The sequence below is a fragment of the Echeneis naucrates genome, chromosome 11 (genome assembly GCF_900963305.1).
Source record: "Echeneis naucrates chromosome 11, fEcheNa1.1, whole genome shotgun sequence".
In the NCBI taxonomy this organism is placed as follows: domain Eukaryota; kingdom Metazoa; phylum Chordata; class Actinopteri; order Carangiformes; family Echeneidae; genus Echeneis; species Echeneis naucrates.
The window spans coordinates 9,494,375-9,510,427 of NC_042521.1; the positions used below are offsets into that span (position 1 = coordinate 9,494,375).

The 16,053-nt window shown below is 41.3% G+C and overlaps 2 protein-coding genes across 2 annotated transcripts in view; both read right to left on the bottom strand.

Moving 5' to 3' along the window:
• trib1 (tribbles pseudokinase 1) overlaps positions 1-4,588 on the bottom strand; it is a 29,969-nt gene extending 25,381 nt beyond the window's left edge. The window contains exon 1 of the mRNA XM_029513349.1: positions 4,544-4,588. The gene's annotated coding sequence lies outside the window, so the exon portion shown is untranslated. The remainder of the gene's footprint in view (positions 1-4,543) is intronic.
• A 3,050-nt stretch (positions 4,589-7,638) lies between these two features.
• On the bottom strand, positions 7,639-13,513 carry cibar1 (CBY1 interacting BAR domain containing 1). Its single transcript, XM_029513350.1, has 9 exons — positions 13,383-13,513; positions 12,722-12,956; positions 12,538-12,606; positions 11,617-11,718; positions 11,274-11,279; positions 10,571-10,675; positions 10,300-10,413; positions 9,019-9,138; positions 7,639-8,059 (listed from the first exon to the last, which is right to left on the bottom strand). Exons 1-9 carry the CDS (start codon positions 13,409-13,411, stop codon positions 7,943-7,945), a joined length of 897 nt encoding a protein of 298 aa, XP_029369210.1. The 5' UTR covers positions 13,412-13,513; the 3' UTR covers positions 7,639-7,942.
• Positions 13,514-16,053: the final 2,540 nt, after the last annotated feature.

Below are 16,053 nucleotides of genomic sequence, written 5' to 3' on the forward strand. Positions count from 1 at the left end.
GAGGCGACTGCATAAATGCTGGTTAACGTGGTGTTTGATGAGACGTCCAGAGCTACCCACTGACGGAGACGAGCCAGGGGGAAGCGTTGTGCAATCAATGGGCTCGGTTAATTACAATAGATCAAACACAAGCGCCATGGCAACCCTACCACATTTTCCAAAACAAAGGCCTGCGAGGCATTCAGCCTGCACGGTGGCTGTGACATGGTGTTACGCATGGCTGACACAAGGACGATTAGCAGTGGCCCAGTGTTTATTTCTAGAGATAGGTGCACAGTGGTTGCATACTGTCATCGTTAGGGCAGCACACAGACCCCACTATATACCAATGAAACCTGTCATAATTCACAATAACCAGACCACATTTCAGATCCGGGGATAGGGTGGGGTGGGGAAGCTAATGTTTAATATACAGAGTGTCCCTGAAAAATAAAATGTGAACTCATAAAATAAAATTCCATCCATCCATGAAATGTATGTTTCTGGTCATAGATTACAACAGCGAGCTATTACTGACCCAAAAGAAATAAATTCAACAAATCAGATTTTTATCAAGTTAGTTTTGGGGCCTAGGTGTGAATTAACACAATTTTACCAGTTTCCACATTACAAGAGAAGATGCTAAAGTCATATCCTCGCTTGCTGGCATCGTTCAATTAAAACACACCTGTCCAGAGCTGGACACACCTGTATCAGCAAAGAATTTCTATATTTGTTGTGACCAATTTCATATTGCTTCCTCATCCAGATCATGAGGGATGCTGGAGTCAATCCCAGCTGGTATCTCAGGCGAGAAATATGGACAGGACGCCAGTCTGTCCCAGGGCTGACGTATAGGGACATACAAAGGCAAACAACTATTCACACTGGCGTCTACAGGTAATTTAGAGTGATGAGTTAACTCAGTTGTTGAACTTTGTGAGAAAACCCAACCAGGCACAAGGAGAGCATGCAAATTCCACACAGAAAGGCCCCAGGCCTGGGAATCAAACCCACAACCTTCTTGCTGTTGGGTAACAGCGCTAACCACCATACCGCTGTGCTGCCCTTGTGACTGGCTTAAAATAGCAATAAGGCACATGGGGCTTTGGTTTACAGGGAGTTCACAACAGCTTGAGTGTTGTTACATGTACAACGTGGAGTGGAGCTTATCGCTGTGCTGACTGTCTCCTCCACGTTTCCTCAAGCCTAACCATTAGGCTGACGTTAATGTTATATCACAACAATTATCGGGCTAATTGTGGAAACATTAGCTCCAGCTCTTCATTGCTCTCAGACGGTGAATCTGTATGACTTTGGAAATACCCAGAATTTTCATTTAGTGCCACCAGCAGATCAAAGTTTTCCACTTACCAAGTAAACCATTGCCATGGGTTATAACTTGTACTTTTCATGTCATGTGATACTGATAATGATACCATCATCAGGTTAAAATACATAATACATTAAAACAAAAAAACACCTACAATATGTCAGCCTTAAATGTCTTAAGAGCTAATTAGCAATTAGCATGCAAAATTAAGTTAGTGACCACAGCAAACAATACTGTTTTGACTTTTCAAATAAATCATTTGTTCCAGCCGCTTTATCTAACCTAGTGCTGTTTATATTCATAGCTGAGCCCAGTTTGTGTTCTTTTGAGTGATGTGTTCACGCTCTAAATTGTTTGGGTTGGCTACACAACTACTGCTGCACTGGCTTCTCAAAATGTTCCGAAACACACTTATAAAGTTATTAATCTCAAACTTTCTACTTTCTCCCAGAAGTAGAGAACGCCTTTGTGTGTTCTCGGAGGGAGTCGTGACAGAGACGGACACTCGTGCTGTCCGTCTGTCAGCTAGCAGCAGGCAACAGACCTCCAGCGATGAGGCCTGTCTGCTTCAGGCACCAGATCTGTTCTAGTAAACTTACTAAAGTTGGCTCTCACATCCAGAACATGAGCCAATCTCGAGAGTAAATGCTAAGTGCAAATAAAACTCTGTGATTTGTACCCTCACGATTCCATCTCTCCGTGCTTGCATGGCTTCTCTCTCTGACCCCACTGTACCCTTGTTTATTTATTTCGTCTTCTCATTCTGTTTTCTCAGCCCTGTTCTCCCTTTTCCTCTTGCCTCTGCTTGCTCTGACCTCAAATTAGTGTCAAATTCCCCAGTGTGGTTCTTATGTTTGTTCCTAATTCAGTACCTACCAAATTACAAGTGTCCTATTCTTGGATGCCTTATATCAGTTCTCATTCATGTGTAAGAGGGCAGCCCTCGGACAGCAAAGTAGCTCTGTGTGTGTGTGTGTGTGTGTGTGTGTGTGTGTGTGTGTGTGTGTGTGTGTGTGTGTGTGTGTGTGTGTGTGTCAAGGCAGGTCAGTCATGAGAGCGGAGTGCCTGCATTCCTCTGCGTAGTACTAAATCCTCATGGGATAGACCTCATTAGTGGACTAGCTGTTCCCAGGCTGTCTCTTAGTCACTGTCACACTGTGTGTGTGTGTAGTATTTAGTATTTCTCCACTCTCTTTTGGTGTCTGTGGGGTCTCTGTGTGCCCTCTTCTGTACATGTCATTTTGTGATGCTCTTTTGATGTGCTGTTTGTGAGTATTTTCAACAGACAGGTCAGCCAGCTTCCTGCTTGCCTTTTTACATGCTGACGGGGGGGGGGGGGGGGGGGGGGGGGGGGATGAGTTTTCCTGACCGATTCTTCTCAGCCTTGGAGAAGTTGCACATACACGCACACATGCACAGGCACTCTTTTCACCATGCTGTCGTGTACTAAAGTGTCCCTGAGAGACACTTAACTCATCACTCAGTGACTCTGTGTTCCAGACATAGCTTTGACCTCCGCTGTTGACCCGGGCTGGGCCTGACAGCTTCTTATGTCGCATTCTGTCTTTGGTTTCACTTTATTTTTCCGCTGGAGGAGAGTGAGACGAGTTGGGGTGGGGTGGTGGCGGGGTTCAGTGGGGAAACACTCTCTTCAGATTTTTCAAAATGTGGAAGGAGAATGCAGCCTTTGTTGTGCAATGGCAGACGACAGCTATTTTTCCTTCTCCACTCGGATTGCACATTTTACCGCAGCACATTCTTGTGACGTGTACCTTACCTGGGACATGATGAATACCAGCCTCTGCTTCTCTTTGTATAGAGAGAGAGAGAGAGAGGGAGATAAAGTATCACTTATACTGTAATATGTGCTACCACAGCAGATATGCTCTGGGTTTGAATACTATTTCACCTCTAGAAGACTGCATTCAGTGTATTGTACTTATTGCCTAAGTCTTGACTCAAAGCATGAATGTTGGGTGCACAATGTAACAGGAGAGTGACCATATGCTCTGCCGCTGACTCAGATGAGTATCTGGTCCTAAGTGGACATCAAGCACCAGATGGTGGCCAAAATATCTACTTTAAATGAATGCACAATTCACAAGTGGTAAATTACTTTCTTCAGGGATACTGAACATCAGTAACTTATATTTAGTTTTTTGGTAAAATTAATCTTTGGCCAAAGTTCAGATATAGTTTCTGGTGTTAAAGTTCATTAAAATGGTCAGACATTGTGATGCACTGAGGTAGAGAAGAGTGTTAGTGGGCTGCAGGTTAGGGCTGATAGCAGTGTGGTGTTATAGCAGGAAGAGGGTGGCCAACTGTAAACATGCTCGCCGCTCACCCAGCAGAAGCCTGAAGTTGGCACAGACTAATCATAATCCTAGCTAATATCAGGCAGCTGTCTGCTGAGATGCACGGGGCAGAGAGACAAGACCAGACACAGATGCCGGTGGGCTGACAGACGCACAAGTGTGCACGGAGCCGCACACCAAGGCTAAAGTGACTGAGCTCCTGCACGGGCACAAGCCAAGGCCTCACGCGCTGATCGAAAACATAGCTCTGTCTGATAAAGTGTCTTGCAGAATACATAGATGCACGTAGAAACACGTATGGCACATGCTCTCTGTTTCCCAATTGTTGTTTGAAAGTGGAATATTTCAACATCATTATCAACAAACATGGATATCAGGTCCAACAGCCCCCCCCCCCGCCACACACACACAAAAGTTTAAGTGCAAACAGTAAATATGACTTAACATGACTCAGTGTACTATTATTTATTGGACACACATGCTTTAAACTGGATCCCTCAGCTTAAGTCTTATGAAAGACCAGTTAGTATTGGGCTAATAAATCAATCTCTCATATTCACTTTGATTTTGACCTTAAACCTTCCAATCCCACTGAAAGACAAACTCTAACCAGATGAATAACACTTTTAAAACATTTTGCACGCATCTTTGATCTTCACCAGGTCTTTTATCTTCATGAGAATAAAATGCACACTCACATGCACACTAAGCTTCTCACTTCCCTCTTATTCTTTGCAAACAGTGATTTATGCTGAACCGGAGATATCCAAATGACACCACTGTCAGGCATGAGACAGAAAATAAATAAGAAAACACTTTCTGCTTTATCACCATCAGATGATATACTGCGCCGGAGCACGACAGCAAAGCACTGACACACACCATTAGCTATTTAAAATACTGTATCTTTACTTACAGGAAAAGCAGCAGTTATCCTGTTACCTGTTATCCAGCTACTGGACAGTGAGTGTTATGACTTTAGTGCCCTTGACAGCAGATACACTGCTCTTTATGCTGGTGCATAAATCAGAGAGATGGGAGTATCGGTGGCTGTTGTACACATGTGGGTAAAACACCAGCTCTAGGGCTCCTCTCTTGGTAATGGCAAACACGTGACTGGCAGTTTCACATGATAACAAGTAATCTTGATTCAACACACATATGGACGTTGCACATGTAAAAAGCTAACAGAAGGAGGAGAGGGCAGAAGTTCCATATCTATGCCCCATTACCCAAGGGTTTGCAAGTTCTCTTTTCTTTTTTGTAAAGGTTTATTGTTGAACCACTCAATTTTTCTTAGTATAATTCACCCATTTAACTCCTTTAACTTCTTAGTCCTCGTCTGGATTAGGTTTTATGACCATTGTTTTCTCTTTGGATAATTCGTGCGGTGATCAAAACCTTCCTCTGCTAAATTATATTTGCTGGGAGCAATCAGAAGAGTATGAGGTCTTTTGCAACACTCATGCTAACACACATGCTGTTGTAGGAAAAAAGAGACACACACGCACACACATGTAACCTTGTTTGCTGGTGTGAAATCCAGGGAATGTGGCAGGGTTCACTTTTTAGAGCACAAGCAACACACTGCAGGCCTACCAGAGGAACCGGAGTGTGAAACAGACACACATACACACTCATAGAAACGTACACATGCAATGGCAATGCTGTCAGTGAGTCAGTGCGTGAGTCACACTCCGGCTATGCTGCCTCTTGATTTTATAACAGCTGCCGGCACGGCACTGTATTTAATAATCCAAACAACTGTACTGTAGGTCTCTGTGGCAGACATGCACATATGTCCACATATACTGTTCTTCCAGAGACATTTGTACACACACATGACCCAACACAACGTCTCCTCTGGCCAAATGTGCCTATACGAATAAGATGGAAGAATTAAACTGGCATATTTCCAAATAAGACGCTATTCAAACAAGGAGGCACACTCGTCATCGGGGATAACTGCAAAGGAGTCAGAAGGTGAGAAGAGGGAATCCTAACTTCTATGGGAGAGCCAATCATGGTCCTGCAGCAGAGATACTGACTAGGTTACACTTGACCCATAAATCTCCCCCCTTTACCTTCTCCCAGGAGAATGTTTGTGTTGTTGGAGGAGCAGAATGTGGGCTGGTGTGCACTTAAAATGTTATTCCAAGACGGCCTTAAATCTGCGTCAGTTTCTGAGGTGGAAGGTGAAATTTTCACCTGTTTCACAATGCTATACTGGCAAAACTGGTACAGACCGCAGGCTCTCCCTGGCACAAATATGATGAATATTAAGTATGTATTTTTAAAAAAAAATTCTCTGCTTTTACTATTGCCTGCAAAACTGGCTCTCTGGTGGAAATGGTGGCCAAATGATTCACTCGTTAAGTTTGAAATCCTAAAGAATACAAATCAGATCTGGATGCTTCTGTGTCACAGTTCAAAGCTCAGTTTTGTCTACTTCTCTGTAGAGGTAACTGATAAGCTGCACACTGCAGCTTGAGAAAGAACACAATGTCTCCATATGCAGGTCTCCCAAATGAAGCAGCTCAGGTAAGAACACTCTTAAATGTCCCCCTCTGGTGGGGGAGAGAGGAAGTGAACCTCTAACCTTGGCAAAGCATTCTTTATTTAATAGGTATTTTATTTTACTGTGGGGACTGTACGGCTCTATTTACTGTAGAGTGTGGAAGATACTCGCAGTTCAGATCGCAGCAGCGTGCCTCTGGCAAAGTAAGATCAGTGACACAGGGCTCAGGGGAGAGGTGCTGCATATGAAAGCAGCTGCATTAGTCTGACGTGTGCCGCGGGTGCAGCGTTTGATAGGAGTGATGTGACGCTGAGGGGCAGTGAGTCAGACTCAGTGATAAGAACTCGGGGTTAGGAGTGACCTCTCATCTGTCCCTCTTTCTTCCTCCCTCCTCTTCACATCTGGTTCCTTGCATGGGCATCAATGTTTGCTTTTAACATGCAATGAGTCATAACCAACTCGTCTTTCTTTGTACCTTTAACTCGTTGCGCACATGAAAGCTGTTTTTTATTTTTTGAAATCACTTGTCTTTCAATCTTGTTTTCATTTGATTCTTTCAGACCTTTTTGTCTCTGTGGTCACTTCCATTCTTTCACCCTGTGATCAGGGAGTGGAGCCCTGAGGTTTTTCTGCAATTGGAAAAGCTCTCTGACTCATCCGCTCACACAAACACACACTTTATACGTGATGACTCATTGCAACAGAGGCCATTCAGATCCACAGTACACAAAAAGTCAAACTGGTCAGCGTGTGTTAGTGCGACTGTTTGCATACACATTAACCTTTATATGCATTAAGGTGCTGTTGTGCAGAAGGCTGATGACACACCACCTACACAGCTTTTATCTCACAGAATCAATGAGATAACCAGTGCTGCTGCAGGGGAGGTTGTTGTAGCCTCTGTTTCATCAGAAGAAGTACCTCTTGTTGGTCCTTGCACAACTGCACGACGATATGTATGTGCAAATGTGCACGTATTGCTTGTCAAACAAATATACATGATATCAACCTGTTCGATTCTTGCGTCCGTATCTACAAGTCCAGAGGCAGAGAAGTCCTCATGACACAGACAGCTGAGGAATGATAAATGCGTTGGGTGACTCATGCGAGACACTCAGAGGAGGCATCAGATGAGACAGTGGCAGCAGCCTCCACTGTAGCAGACAACACACTCTGTAACACATGCACATAAGCGGTTTTATATGGTGCAACACACGCAGACAAAACCGTCTCTCCAGTTGCATCCGTTTATCGGCCTATCCTGATAAACATGGACAGCATAGTGCAAGATGTCCCCGACTTCATTAGTGCCACTTTTGCATGTCTGTGGAAGAGATGAGTCACTTTCAGCTGCTGCCGTCATGTAACTACTGTCACTTAGACTGATTCACACGCGGCAACCATTTCTAAAATAGCAATCAACCTCCGTGCTGGCATCTCTTACAAAGTGACTAACTGTACTTAATATAGAACAGAGATTCACTTGAACAATGAACATTAAAATGTATTTATTGTTTTGATTCATAAAGACAAATTAACATGAAATGCACATTTTGGCATTGTGCGCAGTATAAAAATGTAGAAAAGACAAACACTGGTTGGGATTTCATAAACAAAGTGTAGCAAAGATGCTCTCCTACAAAGTATCTTTTGACTACAGTACATTACCACTACGAGAGTGCTCAGACCACCTGTGAGTGAGGTGATTTTGTTAATGACAGCTTTTCCTTTACGACATCCATTACATTATCATTTTGTTCCCGTCAGACAAGACAAAATTAGAACATTTGAGAGAATTTAACTTTCATCATCGGTTTCCTCCTCTTCGTCCTCATCCTCCTCATCCTCCTCCTCAGATTCATCTTCATCATCCTCCTCCTCTCCTCTTGTCTGCCGACTACTAGCTCTTTGTTGCTGTGACAACAAATAAACAGTCACTGTTTCACTAAAATACTCAGCAGGTAGTCATTACGCATTTTTGCTGCTTCCGCACGATTCATTTTCCCCTGAACATTTTTCTCAATGTTTGTGGATAAGAGCGAGGATAATACAGGCCTAGGTGTGAACACATTAGACACACTGACACCAGATTCCTCAGGTTCACGATTACTTGTGGTGTAAAATTGTAAATGTGTCTGATGTTGTAGGACTGCCAAATCCATAAAGTATATAAACTAAGAACCAACCTCTCTATGCACTATTATGTTTACTTATGTAAAATTATGTAGCAACTTCAATGAGTATTTTCCTCCTCTGTCTTCTCACCCAGTGCATAAACAGGTTCTGCAATCCACCTTTCTAGCTGTGTACATGACTCAAAGTGTTTTTGTTAGGCAGTGATTACAGTTTTTCTGAGATAAAATGGAATGTAATCATGGAAACAAAACATGATCTCATGATGTGACGCAGGATGCTTCTGAGACACATTCTGATGGCAGGTGTAAGTTGCTATTTGCTTCTTTTTGCTACAATCAGGACATCTTTAAATTTAAGATAATACCTCTGAATACACCCAGAGACCAGCAGAAGACAGTTTCTTCAAAGATATCAGATGATACTCCTCATTCAGGAGGATGTCCCAACATTTTGTTACTAAGTTACTAAGTCTGCAAGTTAGTGCAGTACCACGGCTAAGATGCTGTTTAAACACTGATGGATGAAAAATGCAAGATAATACTGGCATGCTATGACCTGTGGAAGTTCAAACTTCCACAGACAAAAGGGTTCACAAAAGGAAGAGAGGATTTTTAAAAATGTCATCATCATCATCATGAAACTTGCAACTGCCAAATGCAAAGTTCAAGAGAAATCTTATGGAGAAATGCTAGTTTTTGTTTCAGGCAATAAAAATCTTTGCACTCTCGCCGTCTTACCTGCAAGGTCCCTGAGGTACTCAGGAAAGACCCGGTCCGATCGAGCGACGTTTTGGAATTTGCTCGTACTATGTCTAATCGTGACTGGTAATCAGGGGGGTGCAGAGAACTCCTGAACACCTGCCAAAGACATTAGGAGGTGCTAGATTTCTTCACAGAGACATAGGAGAGTTGAGCAATGCTTACGCACACACCTTTGTGTGCTCTGATTATATCCTGAGATATAATTTAAGAATTTAAGGAATGACCATAAAATGGCACAGTGTGAACAGAATACACATACAGTTCACATACATATAGTTAACACATACTAAGTAATATGTATTTAATAAATATTGAAGTTTAAGTAGAATATTACACACAAAGAAAAGAAATTATCTACCATCTGGAATTTTCAAGCAAATCACCAACTAGGCTGGCATTCAAGTTTGTCTCATATGCAAACCATTTAATAAAGTATTCCTTTGATAACACTGCAAAGTGCCATTTAAACCACTATAAGGATTGTACAAAGGCTTCTGACCAGGATTGTCTTCATGCCTGTAATTGTGCTTTTTACGGATGATTCAATCTCCCGTGCTTTGTACTATGAGTCACTGAAAAACAGCCTTGTCTGGTTGAGGAGTTTCGCTTCAATATGAATGGAAGAGAGATGATTCAGTGCAAAAACACACAAATGAGGTGGCAAAGGGTGGAGAAAAAAACGCAAGGGGCATCTCCAGGAGAAACCTTTCTGACTGAATATTATTGATCCTTTTGATCCTTACGACCTTTATCTCTTAAAAAAGTTTGGCAAACTTGTTCAAACGTGTAAATACAAGGAACAATGACTGAATTGGGCAGTAGTCACATCAAACTAATACAGCAAGTTGCATTCATGTTACCACATCAATTCAAAGGTGTGAACTTTTTCTGAACAATCAGAGGATGAGTAATAGATGGCTGAGATCATGGTAGCTAAAACTTTGTAGATATCAGGTTAAGGACATAAAAGAATGTGCACTTAAAGATATTTCAGTTTTGACCCTGCCACATTTAACTACATATTCGTTTTCTCAAGTGTTTGTCAGTGTCAATGATTATGTTGGGGCAATAATTAATTCCTCAGAATCTGCCATACACAAACAGTAGGGGTGTAACAGTATGTACTTCGGTTTTGCAATCAAGATTTGGTCAATTTTCAGTACAGAAAAATGCCCCACAACTACGGTGCGAACACACGTACCGTTACACCCCTAACAAACAGTATTACTGACAGCAGCTGGGACATGGTTAACCTACCTCCAGGTCCTCTTCCTCATCCACACTATGAATGCTCTGGTAGGCCAAGGTGTATACTTCCAAGGCCTTGGCATGAAACGACATCTCTACTGTCACAAACTCACCAAATATTTTCTGCAGAGTTGAAAGAAAATTAAGTATTTCAGTATTGACCACCCTTTGCCAGACAGTGAATCTTCAAAGAGCCACTGTCTGGTTTCCCTTCCCTGTTTTACACAGAAAAAGATTTAATTCTTCATTTGAGGTGGAGAGAAAGCTAGTTGCAGCAGACCTTGATGTCGCGGATTTTCTGTTTCTCAAACTCATCTATAGTCTCCTCCAGTTGCCTGGTGGTCCGTGTGGCATCCATGGTGGCTCTCTGGAGCTCACTTTCTGCCTGATGGCAAAGCAAAGTAGAACATACCACAAAGCAAATCAAACTGATACAGTAGGTTATGGCAAAACATTTTGGGAAAAGCATCAATATTTTTAAAATGTGTATTGTGTATATTAAATTAGCATCTTTGTGCTTGTTATTTTATATATTATATATATGTTGTTATTATGTGTGAGCCAATTTGTATATTACAGTTCAGAAAACACCAAAAATACTCTCAATATATAATGATAATGCCTTTTTTCAACAAAAAGTGAAAGTAATAGCTGTGAATATTGACACCTGCGCAAAATTGCCAGAGTTGAAAAACACCCAATTTAACAATGCCACAACAAGAAGAGAACAGAGAATAAGTAGACAAAGTAGACTGACATATGTAGAACTGGTCTGACAGAGATTAAAGAACTATCCTTTGTGGGAGATCTGACTGAGTGACAAGTCACTCACCTTATTTACTTGAGTAACAATTAAGGATATTAAAAATAGTCTGCGGCTGTTCCTGCATTTGTTAATTGAAACAGTTGGACTTGTTAGACTTATTTGACTCATTGCCAATGATGAGACACACAGATTGTAGTAAGAATTATATGTGACACACCTGCGACTGAAGGCTTGGTCAAGGAAAAAACATGAAAATACTTCCCTGTTTGTGTAAATTCTTTTTTTTTTTTTTCCTTTTTCTTTTTCTAGTGGACTCTGACCTACACGTTACATGGGGGTACAAGCTGTTGCCTGATGTGCAATGAAAGTTAATGCAAAGTCAAGCAAAGTAAACATTTTCAAACTTGATGAAATAAAGTTTATTTTCATGCTGAAAAATTAATTATTCACGAAGTAACTGAAGAGTTAATCATTGTCATCTGTCACTTCCTGACATTGTCATCTTTTTGTTTATTCATAATTAGAGAACTGGAGAATAGAAGAAAACGAGAGAAGGATACAATGATCTGCCTGTCTGAAGGGTTTCTTTGTCTGGTCTTCTCAAGCTGAGCCATCTGTTTGGCTTCTCTGTCTCTGGCACTTTGAGTTGTCTTCAGGTCCTCCTGCATTAGTGCAAAAGGACAACGTAATCAACAGTCAGTTACCTGGATACTAAGAACATAATATAACAAGAAATTTGGGAACCTCAGTGTTTCCCAATCAAGTTCTCAAATATACTGTGTTACACATGTTTTTGTACCGTTCTGGTAATATTCATCCCAGGAAGTTGGTATTGTTTCAGCTTTGATGGAAAACTAAAAATAACCAAGCCAAAATACAGAACTAGCTCTAAGGCACACAATTACTGCCTGCAAAACAAATGAGCACAACCATTTCAAGGGAAGACTCTACTTTCCAGTACTTAATGAAAAAAACAAAAACCTAATAATCACAATTTTTATTTTTGCAACATTAAAATGCTAATTTTGAAATAATATTATTTCCAACAAAATACGAGAGAGGAAAAAACTGCCATTTTGCACCATTGGACAAAACAAAGGCATAATCACTATTATGATGATTTACAGCAACATCATTAATTCATATACGACAACTGTAAAGTCAGAACTGAATATACTGCTGTTGGCATAGATCTGTTTCAGACACTTATCATGGTTGTGTACAGTACAAGATTTTCTTGACCCCAGCAAATTTCTTTTAATCTTTAACAATACTGCCCTCATGTGGCCATGCATGTTGTTGACAACAATAGTAACTTCATCTATAACCCGAACTCCAATTTACATCCTCAGTTTGATAGTAAATGTTGAGTGATATAATCACTGCTACGCTGACTGACCAATTCTGCAACATGTTTCTTTCTGAGGAATAATCATACTAATATATATGTCAACATGGCCACGACTCAAGGTAATGCTTACCCTTTTACGTTTCACTACAGCTCCATAGCTTTTCAATGGCTCTATGACTTTGGCTTCAAGTCTTTCCACCTACACGGCAGAAAAGCTCAGGTTATGTTCTATGGAGCAACTTTATATTGTGGCTATAAAAAATCTAATGATTAATGAGGTGAAGTCAGCATCAAATAAATGACTGTAGCTGTACCTCGGCTTGGCGGTAGTCTTGAATCTTAGCCAGGTGGTCAGCATACTGCTTCATACCTCTCTTCAGATTTGGTGTTTCTGTGTCTGCATACAAGCCGATTTCACGGACAAGGACGTCTGCCTTGTCTCTCAGCCTGGCTGTTTTCCGGACATAGGCAGCAAACATTTGGCACATCTCCCCAAAATGTTTCTCCACATTGGTGATGTTCTCCTGGATCTTTCTTGTCTGGTTGTCTCTGGTACGAGTGAACGTGAACAGCATCATTCAGACAAAATGTGTATGACACTCAGATATTTGTATTCACACATTCGCACGGGGCAAATGGCAAAATTCTGCCTTGAACAGTAAACCATGTGAGTATTCATGATGGCATTAATAGATGGTTTGTTATTTTATCACTGCTATTGATACGGGCAGATAGCCAGCCAACTGTAGAGAACAGCTATTTTTTGCTACCTTATGATAGCAGGACATTCTCCAATTTGAAACCTTTTGTGCACAGCCCGGTTTAGCTCCTTTCTCTGTGGGAACAGGCCCACCATGATTTACGGCTACGTCTCTAATAGCTAAAACACCCAACCTGCTCATTTCTTAGCTAAACGTTAACTCCGAACCCAGAAACGTTGACGTGGGATTCAGTTTGATGTGCTGGAGGTCTTACCTCGCTCTGGCATCAGGAGTCCGGCTCATTTTTCACAAAAAAAGCAGTGAACTAATTGTAGTCGATGTGGCTGTACAGCGAAGTTTATCGATATCTGCTGTCAACGCTAGCTAACGCAGGCTCGGTTCCTGGCTAGCACGCCAGTCTTTCGTTTCCATGGATTCCTTCGGCGTTTCCGCTTGAGAGTTGCATTCTGGGAAATTGAGTCGTTTGCTGATGTTTGCCTTGTGTTTTTTTCTCTATTCGCTTCGTCTTTTACACTGTACACCCGAGTACATTTACTCCAATCGTCTGTTGTTTTCCAATGTTTTTTTTTAAACTAGTAGCCCTCTTCGAGAGATTAAAAGATAAATAGTTTTCCTTTTTAAGCGATAGATGTTATCAGATTAAAATGAAATCGAAATGCAGAATGCACGATTCAGTGCATTTCAAAAACAGTCCAACATTCACTTTGTGAGCAAACAACAACATACAAATTTGCCCGTTAGTGAGTCACTGAAGAAAATTGTGCCTGCTGTTTATCCGTTCACACAGATGGCAGCGGAGCCACTGAGGAGAGATTGTGGCCAGATCAAAAGGGGTCACTGGGGTTCAGTGTCCTGCACAGGCTGGGGCTTGAACTGTCGACCTGTGATAACTGGAGAACCTGCGCCAGCTGCTGAGCTTCAGGCGGAGCACTGCATATTTCTGTAAGTAAAACTGAATGCAGACATGCTTTAATCTAGAGTTGAGACAGTGGCCACTTATTAAATCAGTACTGTTTTTATTGTTATGAATGCTTCATTCATGCACACATGCTTCTGAAGGGCTTTTGTGACCTCATAAACATTATTCCTTGGCCATCTCCGGGAAATCATCTAGAGCATATCGAATGAACATTAGGAGTGCTGGCTTCGCCTGGACCAACTCTGATTTTGACTCTTTGATCCCACGGTTCTGATTAGGCTCTGATTATCAAGCTAACAAAAGACAAGCTATTAAATCACTTACGCACGCTTTAATATTATGTCATAGGAACCACAACATCAAACAAGCAATTTGATCATCCCCATGGCTTCTTTCCCCGGCAATAAGAGGTAAATGACCCTGCTGGATGAATTTGAACATTTGGCTATGGTTCCTATAATTCCCAAAATAGATCAAGGTACATTGCCTACATTGCAACAAAGAGGGCCACAAATAGTCCCTTTCAACAACAGCTTGACTGTTTTTGAATTGGTGCCAAAAACAGACTTTGTGATCACTGAAATGAATGGAGGCCTCATTGTAATTCCCTCCTCTGTGTTTGGGAATGCATGAATGTCACCAGCTGCCACGTCTGCTCCTCTGTGGGAAATGTCCAAAAACCTTAATTATCACGCTTAATCATCCATGGGATTGAAGCAAGGGAGATCCCACTGTAACAGATTGGCGATGTAAAACATGGTCATTGCATTGAGCTGTGTGCATAGAATCCCGAGAGGGCCTGGTTTTTTACTTTCTGATACAGCTGATGCTGGTAATTATTCATATTTTGTTAAATGCACCTGATATAACTTTGCTCTGCTGTGGCTAATGGGTGATTACACCATGCTTTTTTATTTTTTGTGATTTAATGATCGCATCCACTAATTTTAAATCAAAATCTGATCTGAAGTCTGATTGCATGATGGTATACCGCTTCATGTAACCACTCTCAAGAGTTGTATAGGGATTTGTATGGCAAAGTACTTAAACCTGTTCAAGTTAAGCAATAGCTCACCACAGGCTGTGTTATGTGCTTATTATATAATATCATCAGATAAGGGACTTTATGCAGCTAAATACAAGGTGGAGATAATTCTTATGATTCAGATTAAATGTCATCAAACAACATTTACATAGTGGAGGGTAAACCTAGTTAGCATTAAAGGCCATGTCAACAAAATTAATGAATAAAACAATTAAGCATTAATGTTTTATCCTGCTCAAAAAAAAACAAAAACACAACAACAACAAAGGAGCAATTTCTTTCTTTACATCTATAAACCAGCATATGATTAACAGTCTGATCACGTAGTGTGAGTGGTAGTTTTATATGGATGATTTGGGGAGGATACTGTTCCTCTTCCCTACTGTTTCCTGCACTTCCTAAACATCTTGTCTCACAAATTTTAATCTCAGGATTTTTCCAATGTGACCATATCACAGTCTTTATGATGTCACATGAGTGTGAGCGCATTGCTTCACCACATGATGGCAATCTATTTCCATATGTGAATTTCCCTCAGATTCAGGCAGGGATTTGCCTGGTTACAGGTGGGCTCAGACTTTCTTGTGAGGTATTCCATCATGCACAAATATATTCACCTGGCTTATATTTCCTCTTACTATCTTCATCATCATATGTTTACATTACTTGAGATGCATTGGCAGCAACCCAGGACTAGATTTATAATACCTAAACATATAACAGATGCCAGTCTAGCCGACATCCTGCAGGATCTTTGTGCGTAACAGTGCCTGGGGATGTTGAGTTGTTTGACTTGGCTGCGAGTAAATGTATTCATGAGTGGTGGCATCTTTTTAGACTGTGCATCTGACTTTCTTAAAGAACAGATGGTGTTGTTTTCAAACTACCAATTAGTAGGGAGAGGGCAGCAAGCACTAGCAGCAGCAGCACTCTCTGCCTCTTTCATGCTCTCTTGTCTCA

Coding starts and splice junctions, on each gene's coding strand:
- cibar1 (XM_029513350.1), bottom strand. CDS start 13,411: ATGAGCCGGACTCCTGATGCCAGAGCGAG. Junction 12,957..13,382: donor ACTCCTGATGCCAGAGCGAG/GTAAGACCTCCA, acceptor CACTCGTACCAG/AGACAACCAGACAAGAAAGA. Junction 8,060..9,018: donor GTACCTCAGGGACCTTGCAG/GTAAGACGGCGA, acceptor TTGTTGTCACAG/CAACAAAGAGCTAGTAGTCG.